At 42.1% G+C, this 25,035-nt stretch overlaps 2 protein-coding genes across 8 annotated transcripts; one reads left to right on the top strand and one right to left on the bottom strand.

Annotated features, from left to right (window-relative positions):
- The first annotated feature begins 494 nt into the window (after positions 1–494).
- On the top strand, positions 495–13,289 carry LOC147233026 (RNA-binding protein 39-like). Of its 4 annotated transcripts, none has more exons than XM_086150223.1 (15): positions 495–602; positions 2,605–2,680; positions 6,795–6,841; positions 7,538–7,711; positions 8,087–8,140; positions 8,228–8,345; positions 8,485–8,637; positions 8,725–8,862; positions 9,626–9,691; positions 9,815–10,019; positions 10,098–10,184; positions 10,890–11,001; positions 12,017–12,122; positions 12,755–12,833; positions 12,905–13,289. In XM_086150223.1, exons 2-15 carry the CDS (start codon positions 2,630–2,632, stop codon positions 13,006–13,008), a joined length of 1,494 nt encoding a protein of 497 aa, XP_086006349.1. In that variant the 5' UTR covers positions 495–602; positions 2,605–2,629; the 3' UTR covers positions 13,009–13,289. The 4 variants fall into 4 exon arrangements, with proteins under 4 accessions (XP_086006349.1, XP_086006348.1, XP_086006351.1 ...); XM_086150222.1 differs by having other exon boundaries at positions 7,535–7,711; XM_086150225.1 differs by lacking the exons at positions 495–602; positions 2,605–2,680 and adding an exon at positions 4,722–4,742.
- A 2,381-nt stretch (positions 13,290–15,670) lies between these two features.
- Positions 15,671–19,527, bottom strand: LOC147233025 (pyruvate dehydrogenase [acetyl-transferring]-phosphatase 1, mitochondrial-like). Of its 4 annotated transcripts, none has more exons than XM_086148895.1 (6): positions 19,409–19,527; positions 18,946–19,137; positions 18,423–18,845; positions 18,146–18,246; positions 17,062–17,630; positions 15,671–16,318 (listed from the first exon to the last, which is right to left on the bottom strand). In XM_086148895.1, the coding sequence occupies exons 2-6, from the start codon at positions 19,126–19,128 to the stop codon at positions 16,044–16,046; spliced, it is 1,551 nt and encodes a 516-aa protein (XP_086005021.1). In that variant the 5' UTR covers positions 19,129–19,137; positions 19,409–19,527; the 3' UTR covers positions 15,671–16,043. The 4 variants fall into 4 exon arrangements, with proteins under 4 accessions (XP_086005021.1, XP_086005022.1, XP_086005023.1 ...); XM_086148896.1 differs by having other exon boundaries at positions 18,946–19,133; positions 19,409–19,524; XM_086148897.1 differs by having other exon boundaries at positions 18,946–19,047; positions 19,409–19,447.
- Positions 19,528–25,035: the final 5,508 nt, after the last annotated feature.

The raw sequence follows: 25,035 nt of genomic DNA, 5'->3' as shown, positions 1-25,035 counted from the left end.
CTAGGATGGATTGGATCAGGAAGGAGTCCATCAGTGGGACAGCACATGCTTTTCGAGATAAGGTCAGAGGCTAGGCTGAGATGGTTTGGAGATGTACAGAGGAAGGAAAGTATATATATTGGTGGTAAGATGCTGAGGTAACTGCCAGGAAGATGAAGACTGTAGAGAAGATTTATAGATGTCGTGAAAGGACATGAAGTTAGTTGGTGAGAGTGGAAGATACAGAGAATAAGCTTACATGGAAGAAGTTGACTCACTGTGGCGACCCCAAGGAGCAGCCGAAAGAAAAAGAAGCATCAATAACAGCCGACCAAAACCCATATCATATTGTAAATTATCTTTAATTTTTCCGCATTTCTATATGATCCTTAAAAAATGCACAATCAATCTAATACAAAATAATCAGAGTGCATTGATTGAGAGATTACTATCACGCTATTGGTCGATGTGTTCTCGCGAGAATGATGATACTTCGTCACACGAACTCCCGTTTGCGCTATTCGAACCGGAAGTTTTGTCGCGCAGAGAGCGGTGGACAAGTCTGTTTACCTGTTAAGCGGGTAATTTGCGTGTTATCTCCTTACGAACAACAGTTAATTCAGGTAAAAGAAACAATTCTATTGTGAAAATGGCCGCTAAATCGATGTCTGGCCGGCTCACCCGACCATGGCAGGGGGACCTACGGATGGTTAGCAGTGGTGACCTAGTAGCTAGCTGTGGAGGCCTCAGGTGGAGCACCTGATTATGGACCAGCTGAGGTCTCGGCAGGCGGCCTGTACGCTCACGGAACTGCAGCTTTCCATGGCAGAATGAATGGTAGCGTTAGTAACTGTCAGGGCAATGAGCCGCTTTTTAAGTAGGTTGGCTAACGGTCTACGTGCAGCTTGTAAAGTTCAGTTTTTCTAAGCTGTGAACGAAGGAAAACCAAACGGTATACTTGACATGCTAATGACCAACTGCGGTCACAACTCACGAAAGCGCGACCGTTGTAAGAGTGGACGAAAAACACGATGAACTTGAAAACAATATAATTTAAGTAAAGCTGTGTAACAGGCTGACAGATGAGGTTAGACAGAAATCTCCATAGACTATGATGCTTGCAGATGACAATGTGATCTGTTGTGAGAGCAAGGAAAAGGGTAAGGAAAATCTAGAGAGGTTGAGGTATACGCTGGAAAGGAAAGGAATGAAGGTTAGTCCAAGCAGGACAGAGTATATGTATGTAAATTAGAGGAATCTGGGTGGAACGGTGAGGCTACAGGGAGTGGAGATCAAGAAGTTGGAGGATTACAGGTACTTGGGGTCAACAGTCCAGAGCAGTGGAGAGTGTAGATGAGGTGATGAGACAGGTACAAGTAGGTTGGAATGGGTTGAGAAAAGTGTCAGGGGTACTATGTGATAGAAGACTTTCAGCCAGAATGAAAGGAAAGGTGTACATGCTGTATGGCCTAGAAACAGTAATGATGAAAAGATATGAGGCATAGCTAAAGGTTACAGAGATGAAGATGCTATCGTTTTCTTTGGGAGGGAGATGGTACGGTCATGTACAAAAGAGAGATAGTGAATATATTGGTCGACGAATGCTAGAATAGGAGCTGCCAGGCAGAAGGTCTAGAGGAAGACCAAAGAGAAGATTTATGGGGGTAGTGAGAGAGGATATGAAGGTAGTTGTTGGGTTAGATGGGAAGGTTGATTCGTTGTGGCAACCTCTGAAGGGAACAGCCAAAAGGAGAAGAAGAAAAAGCAAAGTTGTGTAAATTCCCTAAAGGTAAAGGGCAATTGTTATCCCCAATGAAAGTGTCAGCAGCTTCTTCATGCTGTCATGAAATGGAATTCAGGAAAGAACATAAATAACCCTAACCCATAGTAACACCACTGGGGTTTCCACTATGTATTTCCTCATTATTTCAGCATTTTCACTTACAAATTAGTTGTGCGTGCGTGCGTGCGTGCGTGCGTGCGTGCGTGCGTGCGTGCGTGCGTGCGTGCGTGCGTGGTGCGTGCGTGCGTGCACACACATAATGCAGAGGGAGTATTCATTTGTATGTTTTGCACACAAATCACGGTTCATCAATGCCTGAACCTGAGTTCACTCGTTTTTCGTACATGGTCTGTGACAAAACTTTGCTTCTCTTTGCAGGAAGTTTTTATTCCTGCCTGGTCACAAATGTAGAAAAATGGCCAGGATATGGCCTATTTTATTAGTATATTTGGAATGTTATTTAAACATTCCCCATCATCCTTTTTTAAATTTGTGTCCAAAATTTTTCTTGATGGTACTCTGTTTTCCCCATCAATGCACTAATAATGGTTATCTAATATAATATTTATTTCAGCCTGTGTAGAGAATCACATGCCTATTATTGACAGAAAATAGTGCCCCACATCCTGTGGTTTCATAACATAAACTGAATTAGCTTGACAAAGGGAAGAAAAACATTTTTATCTGAAATCGGTATCACAATTCAACAGCAAACAGAACATATTAAGAAAGCGTTTTAGTACCATTAAGAAAGCGTTTTAGTACCATTTGTAGTTCATCTGTCCCTGTCCCAATCAAATCTAATAAACTCCACTCTCTCACTCCCTGTCTTTCTCTGTAAGTGCGTGCACACAGACCTGCAGCGGCATGGCAGACGACTTGGATATCGAGGCTATGCTTGAGGCTCCATACAAGAAGGTGAGAGTCCGTATGTGCCCTTTGTGTCATTGCCACACTCAGCCACACTCTACTGCTCCTCACGCAAGCCCATAACCATCGCCCTTTCAAATAAACCTGTGGCTCAAAGCAACTTCTTTTTTTTTTTTTTAATACCTCAAACAGGGTAAAAAAATTGGGGTTTTAGGTAAAGGTATTACAATGAGGCTCTTAGTCAATTTTCTCCATCTTAGCTCTCTGTTTTCTAAATGTTAATGTAGCTAAATCACCTGTAGAAACAAGGGGAGATACAATCAATATTAGCAATTTTGATGACTATAAAGAATCACATTATCCAAACTTAAACCTGCCCTCACTACGTTTACCTGTTAAGTCAGCCATCCCCCGGTGACTTGTTTATTTATTGTATGTCACTGATTGTTGTTGTATGATGATTTAAAAAAAGGTTTTGTCACACTGGTTTGAGTGACTCTGGTCTCAAGAGTTACCACTGAAGTAAGAATATCCAGATGAACCAAGTCATTAATTGTAAACTAGAAACTTTGTTAATGGTTGTATTCAAGATTTTTTGACATTAAATATAGGCAGCTACATTTAAACAAAGCAAAAGATTTTGTGAAGACTTATGGAAAATTACAGCCACAGTCTTTCAGCAATTTTTTGCCACCAGGTATTTGCAAAGCCTCTGCTTTAATCAGTCAAATAATCAAAATCAGAGAAACTTTATTTGTCCCTGTGGGGCAATTGGAGGAAACAAGGGGTAGCACAGGGACCTAGAGCAGATGAACATGTATAAATATATAAAATAAATTGATTAATAAAGAAATAGAATAAAAATAAAGTGAAGTTACTCCAACATCAATACGGCGCCTGAAATAAAACATTTTTGTTTTCGCTTTTCCTTCTCCACTCGACCATGATACGTTGTAATTGACATCATACAAGCTGGGCTGTTCTGCCCACAGCTACACCATCCGCTCCTCTTTCTGGATGGTTATTATTGATTAGGACATCCTTCAACGTCCCTGTTCATCCATACTGCAAAGAAATACAGTCTCTGCCACCAGTATTGCTCATGTGATTGTTCCTCTACCAGGTTTCTTTTATCCAGTTTTGTTGGAGCTCATCTTTTGCTTGTTGATTCAGTCTTTACAGTGACATAATGCTAAGACTTGCAGTAATATCAAACCCATTTGATATTGTGGTGAGCCCCAAGACTAGGAAAAGACTGAGCTACAACTACGCTAAGACTTAAGACTACCAGCTCACAGTCAGCAACTGAGATGACAGAAGCACGCTGCGACTTGGCAAAGACTCTTCTACGACTCTTTAGATTTCCTTACAATTTCTTTACAACTGCAGGCTTTAGGTCTGCACCTGAAAAATCATAAGGTGTAAGTCTAGCGTAAGTCAAAAAATGCAGTAGGTTAATTGGAGACCTTAATTTCCCAGACAAGTGAATGAGGGAGTGAATGGTTGTTTCTATATGTGGCCCTGTGATCAGTCCAAGGTGTACCCCACCTGTTGCTTATTGGTAGCTGGGATAGGTCCCAGCCTCCCCGCAACCCTGAGTGCAGGATAAGCGACATAGATAATGAATGAATGAGTGAATATTGAATTGCTGTAACACATCAGCCCTCTTTTTCCACCAATAATGTAAACTCAAACCCTGTTGATTACAGATTACAACTGTTCATTTCAAGAAATGTCTGAGCATATTAAACCTTTTAAATTACGAGAACTTGAACTGCAGTTCATATTTCTTTTGAGTCCTACTTTGCACTTTGGCACCTTGTCTAGGTCACTACATGTTGCTGTCTTGTAAAATAAGGATGTGCAAATAACTGTCTAAAAGTGCAGCCTTAACATAGGCAAATGAAAACAAGAAGGCCGTTGTCATTGTTAGCTGTGTGTTCTAAACGAGCAGTAAAGTTAGGCTGACATGATGGTGATGATCATGATAATGGCTTTCCTTTCCAGACTGTTGTAAATAAATGCCCATCTATCTCTCTTTGTAGACTTGCCTAACGATTTCTCACCTCTACTCCCCTGAATGCCAGTGTGATCTGTCACAGACATGAAGGTAGTAAAAAGCCCCCATCATGCATTGCTGTACTGTGGTCCTCATGGTTACATGACTCTGGCCCCCTTGGTTAACTGTGATCTCTGACTCATTTGCCCGAACTCCCCTGGTTAGGAACATCTGATTCTTGGAAGTCAGAGATAGACAGGAGTGGCTGGTTCGTAACACAGGAGAATAATGGAATGACGGGATTGTGCTGCATGACTAAAAGCGATTAGTTTAGCATGACTGATCAGTGTGAATTTCGGGGAAGAAGCTCATCTGAAGTGGACAACTTTGCTGGAACTCAAAATGTGGAAAGGAGGTTTGACCTGTGTAGATCCAGGAATAAAAGACTTGGAGTTGTACATGGCAGGTTTCTTGGCACTGGTAGAATCAGTGGAAATCTCATCTGATGCTGGTTCCACTTGTGTTCGTTCTAATTTTTTTTTATCAAGCTGACACCCTTTTGTTGTAGTTCTTTAAAGTCCTGGAGTGAATGACATGAACACCAAGTGAAGTTTGTTGGTCTGTTTTTTTTCTGACTCCACCTGGTAGGAATCACATCCTCTTCAATCTGGAGCTTGTTTCACAAGGATGTTTCAGTACCGTTTATTCCTGATATTGATGCTGCCACTTGAACACAATTCTTAAAAAGCTATATATATTACTTACCCTGCCTCAATTTGATATGATAGTGTAATATGGCTCAGGTTACTGTCTTTGTAAAATAGGAATAAATACAAATAGGAACGTACAATTTCCTATGTAATTTTAGAGTGGCAAAGAATTTATTCCCCGGTGCAATGGGACACTTTAAGCCACTGTAAACAAGTTTGCATGATTCGTCGCAGCTGCTTGCCTTGCAGTGCTTGTATGTTGACCAAGAAATGTCCAAATTTGCTCAGAGTTAATCACAAATCAGCCACTGCAGTCAATAACTTCCAGCCACTGTAGAGTCAATAACTTCCAGCATCTTGTAATCTCTCAATTAAGACTTAAGAGAAAGTTGACCTTTTCCCCAAAACAAAATTTGGTTTGCATCAATTTCTGCAGTGACTCCAAACAGAAGGGAAAAAAATTGAATTTCAAATTTTCTTTTGTGTTTATTAAATCTAATTTGGAGTAATCCATCCTTGAGAAACTGGCTCCTGGTCTTATAGTAGGAAAATGAAGGGCAGCTGAGCAGGGGGTAGCTGTAGCCACACCTGAACTGCAGGTGAAGTCTGATTCTTGGAAGATTAAAAGTTTGCTGCAGAGAATTGTTGCATTTATTCAGCTGAATGTTTTAGCATGCCAGAGTTTGAAACATTAGTTAGGTGTGTTTGACATGTTTCAGTCGACTGACATTTCGGTCAAGCAAATTGGTTTATTCTGTTTTTTTTTTTACATGTCTTTACAGTTCAGCCAAGAGTTCTGGTAGTTTACACAAGTGAAAAAAAAATTATTGAACTGGATAGTGTTGTGATATATGCATGACATACTGTTAAGGTGATGAGACAAGACATACAACCCGAACATGAAAGAGAACTTGGGGGCAACGTAGCAGGTAAAAAGTACAGGTCTGTGGTTGAGGAGTCGAGTCAGATCTTGTAAGAGGATAACAAGGGCAAGTGGCTCAAAACTAGTGGAAGTGCTGTTAAACATGCAGAACGTACCATTAATTGGTCGTTTGACTGCACACCTTAAGCACCTGATATGTGGTAGGGTGGCTGATGCGGTTCCTGCGCAGGTTCAGTGGGTGAGGTACAGAGTCTGGTTCTCGTTTTGGGCTGCGTTGAGTGACTAAGACTCCTGTCTGCTTCAGGGCCTTTCAGGGGAGTCCCATCATCCTCAGAAGAAGGGAAGTCCAAGCTGGACTATCGAGTGTCTGTCCACTGCCGGAGCTCCAGCCGGCTGCCCGACTGACTGATCCAGACTGACCCCTGACCTCTGATTCTCTCCCCCTTCACAATGAACAGTCTGTTGCAATGTAACTCACTCAGTTGTTTATATTCTCTCTTGCCCCTCCCCTCCCTGACACCTGAATGTTGCGTCTGCCTCCTCATGCTGTTCTCTATCGACCCTGATTAGGAGAACAAGACGACTAGCCCCGACGTCCAGGAGGATCAAGTTAAGAGGTATGACCACTGATCCCTGTCTGAGTGTCTGTTTTTATCATCATCCTTCTTCTCCTCCCCTTTGCTTTTCCCTTCAGGGGTCGCCAAGGTGAATCAACCTTCTTCATCGAACCCTTTTCTCTGTATCCTCCTCTCATACCAACTACCTTCATAGCCTCTCTCTCTACATCCATAAATATTCTCTTTGGTCTTTCTCTAGACTTCCCGTCTGGCAGCTTCAATTCCATCATTCATCACTATCCCTCCTCTATACATAACTGAACCATCTCAGTCTGTTTTTATCATCATCCATTGTATATTAATATCCTTATCAATATCCTGCACCACAATATGATGCATAGTCTCTGTATGATTCTGGCTTTTACTTTCTGAAACCGCATTTATTTTACACTCTCTGGCAAATTTGTGGGCATCCAAAATTATATTAGGTCCAGCTTGTAAGGCATTAGCAACAAACTGTGATTACATGATTAACTATAGTTTTTAAAAAAAACTATTGTTCTGTTCCTGAATCAGCATCATGTTGATCAAATGGCTAGATTGACAACCGCAACGGGGACAGAGAGTTTCCCTGAGTAGCTCAGTCTTAACAGTGTCAGTGAAAAGTTGTTGCTATATTTCTATTTGTTGTGTTTGCACCAAAGCTACTGGTATTTAAGTCATATCTATTCTGGTTGGTCGATGCTTGTCTAGCAGGAAGAAGCGCAGCCACAGCCGTGACAAGAAACGCAGTCGAAGTCAGAGTCAAGTGAAGAAGAGAAGCCGAAGTCGAGAGCAAAAACGCAGCCGAGACAAACGCAGAAGTCGCAGCCGTAGTCGAGATCGACGCCGCAATAGAGAGTGGGGGGGGCGCTACAGAGACCACAAATCGTAAGATCAACCTCTTTTAAGTGTAAATGTCTGCCAAGTTGTTTCTCCACATTAATGTAAACACTGTTTATTTAATCTTCTCCATTGTGCTAACACACAAACAAGCTTTTTGAATAAATGTTAATTAAGAACTTTTTAATGGAGACGATTCAATTCCTCCGTTTTGTTGGGGTTTTTTTTTTGTTTGTGTCCAGAGACTGAGTATACAACAAACCTCACTTAGCCCCCAAATTCCTCATATGAAATGACATTATCTACTTAACAGAAAAATGTACACCACTTTAGTGAAACAATTAGGTTGCAACATTTTGTCTATTATTTGATTTTATCAGCAACATCAATGAATAAACTGGAATTTTTTTTGTGTCTGTCTAGTCGAAGACGGTCCAGGTCCAAGAGTCCAGTTAAGAAGGAAAAGAGTCCCATCAGGTGAGTTGACGTGTAATTTTGAGGCTAGGGTGGGATTTTTTAAGTAACAAGTAAGAACTCAAATATCTTGAGTGTCATTGGACGCAGGCTGCCAATAGACAACCTGACACCAGAGGAACGAGATGCCCGAACGGTGTTCTGTATGCAGTTGGCTGCCAGGATACGACCTCGAGACCTGGAGGACTTTTTTTCTGCTGTCGGAAAGGTAAAGCAGCCTGTTGGTTAAGCAGTAGTGGATCCTGACTTCTGGGAGTCCCATGAAGATTTATGCACTTGATGTTTTGTTTTTTTTTAATTTTTAGTTATTTTTGCCTGCTATGTTAACTGCCATGATCCCTCATCAGGTCCGGGATGTAAGGATGATCTCAGACAGGAACTCCCGCAGGTCAAAGGGCATTGCCTACATAGAGTTTGTTGAGGCAACCTCTGTCCCTCTGGCCATTGGGCTGACAGGGCAGAGGCTTCTGGGGGTCCCCATCATTGTGCAGGCGTCGCAGGTATGACCTGGGAATCTACCTGAGAAGCTTTTGACTGTTAAACTCTGTCTTACGCTAGTCTCTGAAAATGACTTTGTGCACTAACAGGCAGAGAAGAACAGAGCAGCAGCTGCAGCCAACAACCTTCAGAAGGGTTCTTCAGGACCAATGAGGTTGTACATTGGCTCGCTGCATTTCAACATCACAGAGGAGATGCTTAGAGGAATCTTTGAGCCCTTTGGACGGGTATCAGAACCACATACTTTATTTTTTAAAAACTCACACACTTTTAAAAACTCACTTTCAAGTAACAAATTGCCCTCTTGTAGGTTTCTCTCAGTCAAACTGACGACAGACTCATTGAAATTGAGATGATTAAATCCTTCTATACTGAAAATTGTTGCCTGAGACATGGATAAGTTGTATTTTTTTTTAATTATTATTATTATTTTGAGACTACATTGCACTGTAGCAAATTGGTCAAGGCTGCAAAAGGTCAGCAGAAGATGAAAGTAATGAATTCAAAAATTGTTTATTGAAATGCACTTTAAGGGCAAAACCTATGGAGATCTGTTCTCTCTGTGGCCAGGAGAAATTACAGCATTTAGCAATAGACACGTGATATAAGTGTTAAAAGTCCTTGGGGGACAAACTTTCTGAGGTTCTCTTTTTTTCTTGTGAAAGGGATTTTTGTATGTTCAAAAGACAGAGTGTCTTTCCTTATTTAATGTGTAGAAACGGTAGACAAACGACAGTAAACATTTTTGCAAGTTTTAATCCAGAGTAATAGTTTAGAATGTTTGAGTTCAGTTCCAATTCTGTTTTATTGCATAGTTGGTGAACAATATTCATTAGACGAGCATTTAAATGTCTAATAAATTTCAAATCAAATTGTCAGTCAGCAAGATGCTTTGATTCAGGTCATGCCCCGATTTGGAAAGTCTCCTGACAGAGATGCAGTGTCTTATGCACAAAAGGATGAGGTGTGACCCTTCATTTTTGTTTCCAGATCGAGAGCATCCAACTGATGATGGACAGTGAGACAGGGAGGTCCAAAGGTTATGGCTTCATCACAGTGAGTTAATTGTCAAACAGTTTTACATGCTCATTTGAGCACGAATGTAAGTGGCATTAGTGATGTCGTCATGTGTTATTTTAGAGCACGCCAATTTGTAATTGGCTTTAAAATTATCCTCAGTTTGCAGATGCGGAATGTGCAAAAAAGGCTCTGGAGCAGTTGAATGGCTTTGAGCTGGCAGGCCGGCCAATGAAGGTCGGACATGTGACTGAGCGCACCGATGCCTCCATTGCCTCCTCCTTCCTCGATTGCGATGAGTTGGAGCACACCGGCATTGACATTGGCACCACTGGTCGTCTGCAGCTCATGGCCCGACTGGCAGAGGGTAAGGCGAAATGTTCTGATGAGGGCCATTTCAGGAGTCATGATGCCTTTATTGTTTTAAATATAACGTTTTAATCAGGAACGGGACTGCCAATACCCCCCGCTGCCCAGCAGGCACTACAGATGAGTGGAGCCATTGCGATTGGAGCCATGGCTGCTGTGTCAGGTACTCTGACTTGAACTTGACTCCCACACTTTATACACTCATTCAGTCTCTGACACACATACACACTCACAAGTATAAATTACATGCACAAACTAATAATGCATAATTTAGTATGACCAATATATTATTGTTGCATATCAAACTTGTTTTTTGTATTTTTTAATTTTTTTTAGTATTTATCTATTTTCAGAATTAGTTTACAATAATCTAGTACATATCTTTGGAAAATAAAAAGGTCACATTCAGGATGATATGACTAGATATCTAACATATGTAAGCAATTAATCATTGGATTTAAAAAAAAAACTGTTGTAATAAAAAAAAAAAAAGGTTTTCTTTTTCCAACATTTCATAGCTACTTCATACTAAATGTCTCACATGTTCATTTCTTAAAATGAATTGTTTTATATATGCAAGGCAAAAATCTTCAAAAACTTCTTTTAACAAGACTTATTTGTATGATCAATAAAGCCTGAGTCAATTAGTCAAAGGGGTAATTAGAAAATCCATCAAAATGTTTCCAGATAGCGCAGTCTGTTATCAACTTGGGTTAGCAGAACAAGTCTACGGCGCTGTTGTGTGGGAAATATATCACCTATTTCTGGACAGCATTTAAAAAGGGAGGGTCTCTCTCCTGGACTCCTCACAGTCGAAGCGGAAGATAACAGATGTTCAGTGTGTGTATTTCTTGTCTGTTTGTTTCAGCTGCGATGAATCCTACACTCAACGTGAACATGAACCCTCCTGCTCTCGATCTTCCCTCCCAGCCAATCGCAACACACTGCTTTCAGCTATCCAACATGTTCAACCCACACAAGTGCGTATACACACACACACACACACGCATGCATGCACGTCTGTCAGCCAGTTCTGCAGCAATTAAAATCGCTTTCTCTGAAGATGCATTTTTTAAACATTGGAAAAAAAAGTGCCATTGGCTTAATGAACATGGCTGAACTTGTTTGACCAATCAGGTAGCTTTTACAACTCCCTCCCCCAAATAAACTGCAGCAGTTAGAGTGGGCAAAGTAAGACATTCCTGTGCAATAATGTGTTGGTCCACATGTGTTAGTCCTGTGTTGGTGTTATAGACTGTTGTGGTTGGTTGGTTTATATGACAGCTTGTATTTTAATATTGAGGTCTCTTGCTTTTCCTTCAAAGCACCACAAACACATACACACATTCCTACAGAATTCTACCAGAGAAAATTCCACCAAAAATGTTAATTGTACTTTCTTTTCGATGCATCACCAAGTTATCATCCACTTCAGACATGTGGGATTTCATTTCACTTTTCAGTAACTTCTTTAGGATATTATAGTTTCTGTGATAATAAACGGTGCCGTGGAAGGTATCCATTGAAGCAGCCTGTTGGAGGTATTCTATGTATCTATATACAGGATTTCTGTGGGCCATTAAAAAGCGTTAAAAGTCAAAAGCAAATAGATTGAGCAAAAATTAACGCCACACAAATCATTAAAAAGCTATCTGTGGTTAACGTGGTTAAATCGCGCATACGATCAGATAGTCACAAGTTGGCAAAATGCATATGTATATCTGCTACTATGCAAAATCTATTCCTGATGTAAATAATTGACGTTATTATGAAGAAACACATCTGCAGTTTGGGTATTAAATTTGTTTAAAGTGGCATTAAAAGGCATCACATTACATTAGTTGATACCCACAGAAACACTATGTATCTACATTAAATCCAGATACAAGAATGTTTCTGTTGTTTTGAAGAGACACCTGTCATCCAACCAGAGAGGAAGCCTCAAATTACCCTTTAGCACTGGTGTCTGATTTTGTGTTTGTGTTTATATCTCAGTGAGCATGTTCCTGGATGGGAGATGGATATCATGCATGATGTCATCGAAGAGTGTAACAAACATGGAGGAGTTGTTCATATCTATGTCGACAAGAACTCAGGGGAGGTGAGTTGCCTTTTGGTTTGAAGAGATTTTTGTTGATTTTTTTTCTGATTTTTTTTTTATCTGAATTGAGAGTAATTACAAAAGACAAACTTTGCTAAGATTAGGATAAATGACAGTAATCAAGAATCTGCCTCAAGGTGAGCTTTTTTTCCTTCTGCAAGTCTCTTTAGGGGCTTGTCATGACAAATCTCAATATACTTGTTTTTTGAAATCTGCATTGCAACGTCACTCCACAATCTAGCTCATTTTAAGAGTAATGAGAAAAGAGAATGAAGACATTAGCTGTGAAATGCAGTAATTGGAAAAATGTTGTCTCTCAATCCACAACACATCTTTCCAGAAATCATTCTATAAATTTTGAAAACAAAATCTCTTTCAAAGAAACCTATGAAAAATGTTGATGGGGGTCATCTCCTGCATCATTTAGAGGTCCTACCCTAAAAAGCTAGAAAACTGAACTTTTTTTTTTTTTTTTGATGAATCAAATTCCTTTGTCAAATTAGCCATTTAGCTGTTATCCAGTACACCCTGTCCTATGACTGAATGTACAACAGATTTTGCCTTTTTCCACATATATCTTGTGACTCCCCTTCCACCCTGATGTGCTTGATTGGTCATGTGCTTGTTGACAGGGTAACGTGTACGTCAAGTGTCCGTCCATCCCTGCTGCCGCGGCTGCCGTCAATGCCCTGCACGGAAGATACTTTGCTGGTAAGACCTCATATTGGATTACACTCTGACAGCTATTGAAAGAACTGCTCTGACATCACTCATCCTTTCAGGTAAGATGGTCACAGCAGCATACGTCCCCCTGCCGGCCTACCACAACCTTTTCCCTGAGGCCGCCATTACCACTCAGCTCCTGAACCCACCCCCACGCCAGTGACTTATCAGCAACCTAATCTGTTTGGATCGATTCTGCATCCTGCTGGATGGCGTGTAGAAGTCTGTTGTGGCACACATTTAACGTTTTCTTATTTACTTCCTGATTCTTGTTGTTCTATTCTTGGCATTTGGGTGTGGCCCACTGCAAAGCCCCACCTGTATTGTATTGTCCAATGAGTGAGCTCCGTGAGCTGAAAGGAAACCAGCTTAGGATGACGTTGAAGATTTTCTAGTCAAAATTTGATTTTGTAAAATCCTTGATTAAATTTTATTTTGAAGTCATTCAAGACGTGTTGGGTCTGTTTTTGGATTTGTGATTTTAACCTTCAGTTTCATAAAGATCACAGGTTTTCAAAGTGCTAAAGGGATCACTGACCAGAAGGTCATCGTGGAAAAAGGTTTTACTCATTAAATACAAAATACCCATTGATTTGCATTTGTTCAAAGCTGAATACTTGCCGAAGATTCCTGACTCCTGCCACAAACATTTCAGTGCTCATGAGGACAAGAAGTCACAATTAGGTGGTATGAGGTAAAGGGAACTCAAAATATTATACTCATGAGGATTAATGAGGATAAAATTATGAAAAGATGTAGGAAGACAAGGCCAGCAGCAAAGGAGGATGGCACACAGCCTCGTTTCCCATCAAGTTTGGCTCTCCCCACAACGTCAGTGCACTACTTTACACAAAAGATCTGTCTGGAGCCAAAACAACTGTGGAATTCCATCGAGAAGAAAGCAAAATTCACTGATACAGCTGTAGGTGGCTGTGGTTGTCAAGATGCCGCAGCTGGAACCGAGGTGAAGCCTTACTCGGCCTTTGCTGCCTCACTCAGGAGAGGTGTACAGGTTAAGGGGCAAAGCACCTGTGTTTTTTGTGCAAAGTTCCATCAGTTAATCTTAAATTGCCACATTACTAGTTCACCCGATAATATTATTTTTATGTACTGCATGAATAGGGATCTGGTGCAGGACATGTATGCTAGCTGCTAGACAGTGGTGCGGTGTGCTGTAGGGGTAACGGAGAAGTTCAAGGTGGCGGTAGGACTCCATCAGGGATCAGCTCTGAGCCCCTTCTTGTTCGCAATGGTGATGGACAGGCTGACAGATGAGGTTAGACAGGAATCTCCATGGACCATGATGTTTGAGGATGACAATGTGAGAGCAGAGAACAGGTTGAGGAAAATCTAGAGAGGTGGAGGTATGCTCTGGAAAGGAGAGGAATTAAGGTTAGTCACAGCAAGACAGTATATGTGTGTGAATAAGAGGGACCCAGGTGGAACGGTGAGGCTACAGGGAGTGGAGATCAAGACATTGGAGGATTTCAGGTACTTAGGGCCAACAGTCCAGAGCAACGGAGAGTGTGGAAAAGGGTAATGAAATGGGTTCAAGATGGTTGGAATGGGTGGAGAAAAGTGTCAGTGGTACTATGCGATAGAGGACTATCAGCCAGAATGAAAGGAAAGGTGTACAAGACAGTGGTAAGACCAGCGATGTCTTATGGCCTAGAAACTGTTACAATGACGAAAAGACAGGAGGCAGAGCTAGAGGTCGCAGAGATGACAATGCTATGGCTGTCTTTGGGAGTGACCAGGATGGATGGGATGAGGAATGAGTCCATCAGAGGGGCAGCACATGTTAGATGTTTTGGAGGGCAGGTCGGAGAAGTTAGACTGAGATGGTTGGGTCATGTACAGAGGAGGGATAGTGAATATATTGGTAGACGGATGTTGGAATTGGAGCTGTCAGGCAGGAAGTCTAGAGGAAGACCAAAGAGAAGATTTATGGATGTACTGAGAGAGGATATGAAGGTAGTTGGTGTGAGAGAGGAAGATACAGAGAATAGGGTTAGATGGAGAAAGTTGGTCACTGTGGTGACCCCTGAAGGGAAAAGACAAAAGGATAAGAAGAAGAAGACTGGTATGTAAAAGGATCAGTAGCTATTTTAATTTTGGCTGTGTCCTTTTTAGTTGTGCCACTCAGCACTGCTGTTTAACTTAAAACCTGCCCGATTCAATGAAAACTTGCCAAAACATTGACTTGGACAGAAACTGGGAAAAAAAACACAATATATGTTACAGGAAACAAGTTAATAGCCTGCCAAGCCTTTTGCATGTATCAAAACAAAGTACCGCTTGACCACTAAATCTGACAGGCAACCACGAGAAATAAGAGACACAGAAACACTAGTCAGGTCTATTAGGAATAGGTTTATGAACTATTGAAAGTGGCACAAATAAAAATAGACAATAAATTTACTTTATAGATTAAATATATGAATGCACCAAATGTATTTGATAGTTAATGTAGTTAATCAATCAAATGTGCAAAAATAGGCACCATAGTTTTTGTTGGTGCATGTAATAGCATATTAACTCGGTCTAAACTTGCAGAAAGGGCTTTTATTTTTGCGTAAATTGATCAGTAAATGGCAGAGAATTAGGTTGCAATTCTAAGTTCCCTGTATTTTTGGTCATCTTTTATCACGCTTTGACCTGCACCACATCTCATCACGACAGCAGAGGATTCAACACTGGGGACACCTTGACTTCTGTTTTTTTGTCTGTGGCACCATGCTCTTTCACATCGTCGGATTGCGCCTTAGAGCTGTCTTCTGAGACTTGAGATGATCACATTCGTAGCTCAGGACCTGTGTCCCATTCCTTCATACAGATCATGATGTTAACCAACTTCTAGCCTGACAACAAGAACTAGGTTTGCTGCACCGGTTCAGTGAAACTAAGCTATACAATTGAATCAGTTGCAGAGGCTGGCCCTCGAAGGGCATTAACTTATAGCACACCCACCATGTCAAGCTCTCTCATATCATTAACAACATTTGATAGAACTCATGACAATCACATAATTGTTTATTTGCACCATAAGTAAAGTAAAATTGCTCTCAGAATATATTTTCAACAACAGTCATATGTATTCAGAATTCAGCACAATCTTCAAATGCTCCGCCCAACTTAATCAAAAACCCCACTAAGGCTGTTGATTGACCAATGGACAACAAGCACGGGAGTTCCAGTTTAAAGTTCAATCTCGTTAAGGTGGACAACAGTGATGGTGATGTCATCCCGGTACCGCCGGGCCAGGTCCATCGGCAGGCTTAGCATCTTCACCAGCCGGTTCGGAGCCACTGCTCCATAGCCATCGTCCCCGAGAGCGTGACGCAGCAGGTGAGTGGCAGCATTGTGGTCTTCCGGTACCGACTGTACCTGCCCCTTCCGCTCCAGTAAGAGACGCTGTAGGTCGGCCAGCGTCATGCCCACACCGGGGATCACGGGTCTCTGCCGCTGCAGACCTGAACAACAACCAGCAGTCAAACTCTTCATGTTTTGGTTATATTTGGAATTGAATCTATAAAGCAAATCATAACTCTGTTTTTGACATGGAAAACAGTTCTTTAGTCTTTATGAAACTTTTTTGCTTTTAATTGTTGTGTACATTGTTTGTTTTACAATACATCTTGATTCACTTTCAATGTATGTTTTGGACAAATTATTCCAAACGTATGATATCATATACACGATATCATGGAATTGTTATGTATGACAATAAAGAAATAGCAATTATAAAATTGTTCATAATAGGTTAAATAGCTTGTGTTTCTTATGTTTGTAAGGTTTTTTCAATGCCACACATAATAATAATTATTATTATGTTTAACATTGTGCTTATCATTAAAAATATAATAATTGTTAGTTGTGGAATTGGAACTACCCAACAGGAATAAGAACACAAGCTATTTAATCTACTATTGATCATTTTCATCACTGAAGTTTCGGTAATAATTAAAAATATCATAATACAATGCTTCATGATTGGAATTTTTCTCACTGTTTTGAAGCACTGCCTTAATTGCTAAAGAAAGAAATTCGTTAAACAATACGAGAGAAAAAAATCTTCTCAATTGTCGTGTACATACAGTATATCTCTGGTGTGGTCCGTGGCAAGCTATATTGCTGTGTTGTGATCTGCGTTCTAACTCATATGTTTCATTAGACACCAAGGAAGTAAATGGGATATGAATCCGCGCTCTCAGACCTTTGAGGTGCTTCCCGACCAGCTGGATGACTGTCTGCCGATGCATCAGCTCCCACAGCCCGTCTGTCGCCAAGATCAGGAACTTGTCAGAAGGTGTGATCCGGTGTCGGGTGACCTCCGGCCGGGCACTCAGGTAAGGTGGGGTAAGGTAATGTGGTGGCAGGATTCTGACAGCCTCATTCACCAAAGACATGACATCTGGTCGGGTCTCGTAAACTCGGTTCAGCATGTCCGCACTCCATTTGAAGCGGATGTTGCCGAACGCCCTGAACGGTAACAGCAGACCCAGCAGGCGGTCGTGACGGACCACTGTCCTCTGCTCTGACGATGGATGTTCCCCTAGAACCCTGAGCAACTCATCCGGGTTCTCCGCGTTGTGATCGTTGCTGAGGTTGATTGCCGTCCAGCGACCGTCTGATTCCTGGACGCCAAGGACAGCCCGGCTGTCTCCCAGGTTAGCCACATGGAGGACGCCATTTGAAATGTGCGCGACGCAGGCCGTGCAACCAGAGAGTGCCACTCGGAGGGGGGAAGGAGTAGATGATGCTTCCCCGGGGATAGGCAGACGTCTGTGGGCATAAAGACAGGATTCAGCTGCTGCTGTATCTTAAGAAAGCAAAAAAAAGGTATTCAGTTAAATCTTAATCCATTGACTCATGTTATTTGAATTGCTGGAAAAATGTCCATCTTTTACAGACATCAACCGCATCAGGACTTGTGCTGTTTAGCATTCCTGCCCTTTAACACTTTTCTGGATTAATCTCTGGTGACACGGGTGATCACAAAGATGCAGGACCCAATCACATTCTGTAATAAAACAGCACAAAATGTAATAAAGCATTCAAGTTTATGACCAAAACAGAATGGAAGACAGAATTGGAAGACACAGGGTCTTATAGAACGGTCGTGACGTTGTCTAAGGGTCTGCAGCAATCTTCACCCCACTGGAAAATTTTACCAATTATTTTCATTTTCAACAGATGATGCTAATTATCTTCACTGCATCATGTGTCGCACCACTTTTCAACTCATCAACAAATTTATGTACACAGAAAGTGAACAGATGTGACATTGGGATGAGGACCTGGGTGAGGACGTGGACAGGTGGACCTGTGCTTCAACCGATAAGTCGTAGTCAAGGCGATGAAAAGCGTTCACAAGAGCTGAACTCAACCTTCCTCCATTCTGCACCCAGTCAGAGAAAGTGAGAGCAAAACATCATCTTTTTCATGCCGGGCATAAACTTTTCGTTGAAAAAGCTGTAATCGTTAAAAGTATGATGAATATTGTGAATTTTTATTATGAAGGACATTAATTTGGCTCCATTTTTGGCCCAGTTTTAAGAACAAAGGGGTGTCTACCTCGTCCTCTTCATCGTCATCCTCGTCTTCGATGTCTAGTCTTTCCTGCCAGTAGTGCCGAAGGCTTTGGAAGGAGGTGGTACCGTCATCGGAGTAACTGTGGTCATGAGGGTGTTTGAGCCACTCCAGCAGCGGGGGGACGGCCCTCTCCTCCAGCAACGCCCTCTCGAGCTCTGCCAAAGTCTTCAGCTGCATTGTCGCTGCAGCAATGTAATAGAAGAGCCTCTGGCTGACAGCATGGGCACAGGCTGGTCCAGCATGTCCATCAAATACACCGAACAGTACACTGCCACGGTCAGGCAGGCAGGTGGCACTGCTCCGACAGTCCTCACCAGGGTTATTGGATGGTAACATATTGCTGTGGAAACCAAGAACACCATGGGAGGCAGGGCCTCTGAGGAAGGTGTGGCTGTATTCGTTTGCCTGGTAAGAGTAAACCAACAGAGATTTGTCTTGATTGAGACTGAGTGATCAAAAGACAACAGTGATTTTTTTATAAAGCACCGCCTTGAATCTTTGTTACCTTTAAGATGCGATTGATCTGAGCGGGACTAATGTGTCCTGCCTCCTGTCGGCTCCTGTACTTGCTTTTTCCATCGCCAGGTGGATAGTGAAGTCTGTTAAGCTTGGCAGTAGAAGAGGACAGAGAGTGGCATTGTAGCCACTTTATCCCGTAATTTCCTCTTAAGGTACCCGTTCTTCGCATTATCACTGCCTTGCAATAGAAGCAGTGGGAGAAGAAAGTTTTTTTTAAATATATTGAAGTTTGTGTGGAAATACTTTGGGTTTTCTGTATGTTTACCAGTTTAAATTCTGTACATGTGGCTACACATTTGCGCTATTTGTACAAATCCTTTTGCATTACATGGAATTATCTTCTTGTTATTTGTCTTTCCCCTAACTTCCTGATCTACAATTTATCGTTCTCTTCGTGAAAGGTTTCATTTAGCCATTCTTCCGTAATCCTCCTTGTTGCATCGACTCACCTCTTCAAAGTGTTTCTCATATCACTTCAAGTTGTTGACAGTTACTTTCTGTCCCATTCTTTCTTTGTGTTGTTTGTCTTTTCCAGCGTAAGCGTTCTGAGACCTTTGGCAGCCTCATATCACTCAGTAAACAGTAATGTATTAACTCTGAACAGGCCCCACCCCCTCACCTTTAAATAAAGAATTGTCTACATAATTTTACCCAGCTAGGAATAAATATGTAGCAAAAGAGGGAAATTCAAATGAAATATAGTTGACAGCGGGGTTTTAATTTCTGCTTGAATATATGTTCTTTTGCATTCATTTTTCAGAATTATGATCATATTTAGTATCATATTTATTTAACCCCCTGTCTGCGTGGGTTTTCTCCAGGTTCTCCGGTTTCCTCCCACAGTCTAAAAACATGCAGCAGGTTCATTGGTAAAAAATTGGGAAAAATTACCGCTAACGAGTGAGTGAATGGTTGTCTTTCTGCACTTTTTTGGCCCAGCATCTTCCGCGACCCTGAGTGCGGGAAGAGCAGCAGACCATGGATTGATGGATGGATGGATGGATGATCATATTTATAATTTTAAACTTTATTAAATCAGTATTAAATATATTTAAATATACTAACCAGCTGGCATTCAAGAGGAAGCTGCTGAATCCATCAGCATCAACCTGATGAAGATTTTCTCTAATCTGCGACTGAAATTTAATCAGGAATCCAGCGACTGCAATGATACCAGCAACAGAAACTAATGTGTGTGTACAAGGGTGGAGAGCATTTACACAACAGAGCATCATCTGCATAACATTGCAATCCACTGACAGATTCTATTAGCTGATAATAGACTTATTAGTGTCACAACTGTCCTGATCAAACTGGAGAACTGAAGAAGCATCTTGGATGAGAGGAGAACCATCTTCAAGGGAAGATATCGGATGACTGAGAACCCTACAGAGATATGTCCAGATCAATATTTTATAGATCAAAAATGTGATCAGTTTGTTACATGTATTTTCTCTTGCTCGACACTGACATTGTTTAAATGCTGATATTCGGTTATCGTAGGTTTGTGAAATTAATGACAAGATGGAAAATGTCAGCTGTTCACTTTCGAGAATAGCTTGCATTGTTTTTGTATTTTTTCAGGTAGTTAATCTTAACAAATTACAATGTCTTCCAAATGTGAGTGTGTGTGTGTGTGCGTGTTATATATATGTGTATAAAATGAATTTATTTTTTTTACTAATCGGGCACAGCACCGAGTGACAGAGTGGGTCACCCTTCCCATGGGCTCACCATCCATAGGAGGGGCCACACTCAGGTGGAGAGGGGCAAAGCTGGCAACTGATCACCACCTGATGGTAAAATGATTAGCCATGCTTAGCAAGGTCTGTTCTCCAGCAGTTCTCCGGCAGAATTTTGACTATGCCCTGGTGGGAATGTTGTCAACTGAAAAGGGAGTCCTATCATGCCTTTTTTCACCCTGTGGGGCTCTGGAAGCAGTTGACAGGTACCGGCAGGCCAAGCGGCATACAGCTTTCATGGTCTCTGAATCACAGCCTAGGGCGAGGGAGGAGTTCGATGATGCCATGGATAACGACTTCCAGACGGCTTCGAGGAAATTCTGGTAGTCCATCTGGTAGTTCAAGAGGGGAAGCAATGCACTATCAACACTGTGTATAGTGGGGATGGTACACTGCTGATCTCAACTTGAGACTGGAAACCTCCTCAGTCCCACCGACACACCTTCCAATAAGGAAGCAGAGTCTCGGGACTTGGGGATGGGCTCCCCTATTTCTAGAGCTGAAGTTGGTGGTTAAAAAGCCTCTCATTGGCAGGGCCCCAGGAGTAGACGAGATCCCCCCTGAGTTCCTCAAGGCTGGCTGACATGCCTCTGCAACATCAGGATGGCATTGGAGGCAGTGTCTCTGGATTGACAAATCCGGATGGCGATCCTTTTTAAGAGGCTTTTATTTGTGATCGGGATTTTCTCGATTTTCTTGATTTCTCTTTCTTGAAGAGACTTCCTGTATAACAAGACACAGCATTACATCATAATAAAACTTTTTTTTTATGTTAGAGCTCTTAACATTTTACAGAAGCATGACTTTTCTTCAGTTTTTCAATATCCTGTAAATATCTAAATTTGATATTTCTGCCAGAGCTGTCTAATGTCCCAATTAATATCCTCAACTTGATTTCGACCGTAGGCAATGATTTTTAGCATCAAACCAGAAATTCAGAGTAAACAATAAAATTGCCTTAACATTGTTTGTTAATTTTAATAGATCTCGAATATGCACGTGTGAGTGTCTGTAAGCAACCTTCTCATACTCAGGAATAGGAATATCCTGAGTGACCTCCTGTTACTGTATCCACAAGTAGCTCTTGCATGATCTTCTTCTTCTTCTTTCGGCTTTTCCCGTCAGGGGTCGCTACAGCGAGTCAACTTTCTCCATCTAACCCTATTCTCTGTATCTTCCTCTCTCACACCAACTACCTTCATATCCTCTCTCACTACGTCCATAAATCTTCTCTTTGGTCTTCCTCGAGACCTCTTGCCTGGCAGCTCCAATTCCAGCATCCGTCTACCAATATATTCACTATCCCTTCTCTGTACATGACCGAACCATCTCAGTCTGGCTTCTCTGACCTTCTCTCCAAAACATCGAACATGTGCCGTCCCTCTGATAGATTCATTCCTGATCCTATCATTCCTGGTCACTCCCAAAGAGAACCTCAACATCTTCATCTCTGCAACCTCTAGTTCTGCCTGCTGTCTTTTGGTCATTGTAACAGTTTCTAGTCCATACATCATCGCTGGTCTCACCACTGTCTTGTACACCTTTCCTTTTATTCTGGCCGATAGTCTTCTATCACATAGTACCCCTGACACTTTTCTCCACCCATTCCAACCTGCTTGGACCCGTCTCACCACCTCTTTTCCGCACTCTCCGTTGCTCTGGACTGTTGACCCTAAGTACCTGAAATCCTCCAGCTTCTTGATCTCCACTCCCTGTAGCCTCACCGTTCCACCCGAGTTCCCCTCATTCACACACATATACTCTGTCTTGCTGCGACTAACTTTCATTCCTCTCCTTTCCAGAGCATACCTCCACCTCTCTAGATTTTCCTCTACCTGTTTTCTGCTCTCGCTACAGATCACGATGTCATCCGCAAACATCATGGTCCATGGGGATTCCTTTCTAACCTCATCTGTCAGCCTATCCATCACCATTGCGAACAAGAAGGGGCTCAGAGCTGATTCCTGATGGAGTCCCACCTCCACCTTGAACTTCTCTGTTACCCCTACAGCACACCATACCAGTGTCTCACAGCTAGCATACATGTCCTGCACCTGTCTAACATACTTCTCAGCCACTCCAGACTTCCTCATACAATACCAGAGCTCTTCTCTTGGCACCTTGTCATATGCCTTTTCCAGGTCTACAAAAACACAATGCAGCTCCCTCTGGCCTTCTCTGTACTTTTCTATAAGCATTCTCAACGCAAATACTGCATCTGTAGTACTCTTTCTAGGCATGAAGCCATACTGCTGTTCACAGATGCTGACTTCTGCTCTCAGTCTAGTTTCCACTACTCTTTCCCATAACTTAATTGTATGGCTCATCAACTTTATCTCTCTATAGTTGCCACAATTCTGCACATCCCCTTTATTCTTAAAAATAGGCACCATCACACTTTGTCTCCATTCTTCAGGCATCTTCTCACTCTCTAAGATCCTGTTGAATAATATAGTCAGAAAATCTACCGCTGCCTCTCCTAGACACTTCCACACCTCCACAGGTATATCATCAGGACCCACTGCTTTTCTAGTCTTCATCCTCTTCAATGCCTTCCTCACTTCACTTTTACTAATTTTTGCAACTTTGTGGTCTACAATAGTCACCTCTTCTACCCTTGCCTCTCTTTCATTTTCCACATTCATCAGCTCTTCAAAGTACTCTTTCCATCTTCCCATCACTCTTCTAGCATCTGTCAATACATTTCCCTCTCTGTCCTTAATCACCCGGACCTGTTGTACATCCTTACCATCTTTATCTCTCTGTTTCGCCAACCTGTATAGATCATTCTCACCCTCCTTACTATCCAACCGAGCATACAAGTCATTGTACGCCCTTTGTTTTGCCTTTGCTACCTCTATCTTTACCTTTCGCCGCATCTCCCTGAACTCCTGTCTGTTCTCTTCAGTCCTCTCAGTATCCCAGTTCTTCTTAGCGAACCGCTTTCTCTGTATACACTCCTGCACTTCCTCATTCCACCACCAAGTCTCCTTATCTACTTTCCTTCCAGATGACACACCAAGTACTCTTCTACCTGTCTCCCTGATAACACTAGCTATAGTTGTCCAATCATCTGGAAGCTCACCCTGACCACCCAGACCCTTTCTCAACTCTGAAAACCATGCAACATTCCTCCCTTTTCAGCTTCCACCATTTTGTCCTCTGCTCTGCCTTCGTGCTCTTCATCTTCCTTGTCACCAGAGTCATCCTACAAACCACCATCCTATGCTGTCTGGCTACACTCTCACCAACAACTACTTTGCAGTCACTGATCTCTTTCAGGTTACCTCGTCTATACAAGATGTAGTCTACCTGCGTGCTCCTACCTCCGCTCTTATAAGTTACCCTATGTTCTTGTTTTTTCTGGAAAAAGGTATTCACTACAGCCATTTCCATCCTTTTTGCAAAATCTACCACCATCTGTCCCTCTGTATTCCTATCCTGGATACCAAATCTGCCCATCACTTCTTCATCCCCTCTATTGCCTTCACCAACATGTCCATTGAAGTCTGCACCAATTACCACTCTCTCATTTCTGGGAATATTCTGCATCACTTCATCCAACTCATCCCAGAACTTCTCCTTCTCGTCAGATTCACATCCCACCTGTGGGGCATAGCCACTAACAACATTGAGCATCACACCTTCAATTTCCAGTTTCAGACTCATAAGTCTATCTGACATTCTTTTCACCTCTAGGACGTTACTTACGAACTCCTCCTTCAAGATAACTCTTACTCCATTTCTCTTCTTGTCAGTACCATAATAGTACAACTTAAAGCTTGCTCCTAAGCTTCTAGCCTTACTACCTTTCCACGTGGTCTCCTGGGCACACAGTATATCCACCTTCCTTCTCTGCATCATGTCGACCAACTCTCTACCTTTTCCTGTCATAGTCCCAATATTCAAAGTCCCTACTCTCAGTCCCAGGCTCCTTCCTTTCCTCCTCTCTCTCTGCTCTCCAAACACGCACTCCTCCTCTTCTTCTTGTTCTTGTTCTTCGACCCACAGTAGCCCAATTTCCATTAGTACCCTGTAGGTCATCAGTACCAATGGCGGTCGTTGTTAACCCGGTCCGCGACCGATCCGGTATGGTATAGTTTTGGTTGACTCGCATGTTTGGTTTTGGCAAAAGTTTTACGCTGGATGCCCTTCCTGACGCAACCCTCTGCATTTATCCGGGCTTGGGACCGGCACAGGGAGACACTGCTCCGTGCCCCCCCAAGGCAGGCTTGGAGAGACATAGGCCAGTGCCGCCCTGTGGCTGCATTCACAAGTAGCTCTTGCATGATAAAGGGGGGAAAAGATAAAAATACATTTCTTATTTCTATTTC

The sequence above is a fragment of the Fistularia commersonii genome, chromosome 7, assembly GCF_037954325.1.
Source record: "Fistularia commersonii isolate RoL2024-O1a breed Wild chromosome 7, RoL_Fcom_v1.0, whole genome shotgun sequence".
Classification (NCBI taxonomy): Eukaryota; Metazoa; Chordata; class Actinopteri; order Syngnathiformes; family Fistulariidae; genus Fistularia; species Fistularia commersonii.
Note: the sequence above shows the minus strand (reverse complement) of the source record. Positions and strands in the feature narration are given on the sequence as shown.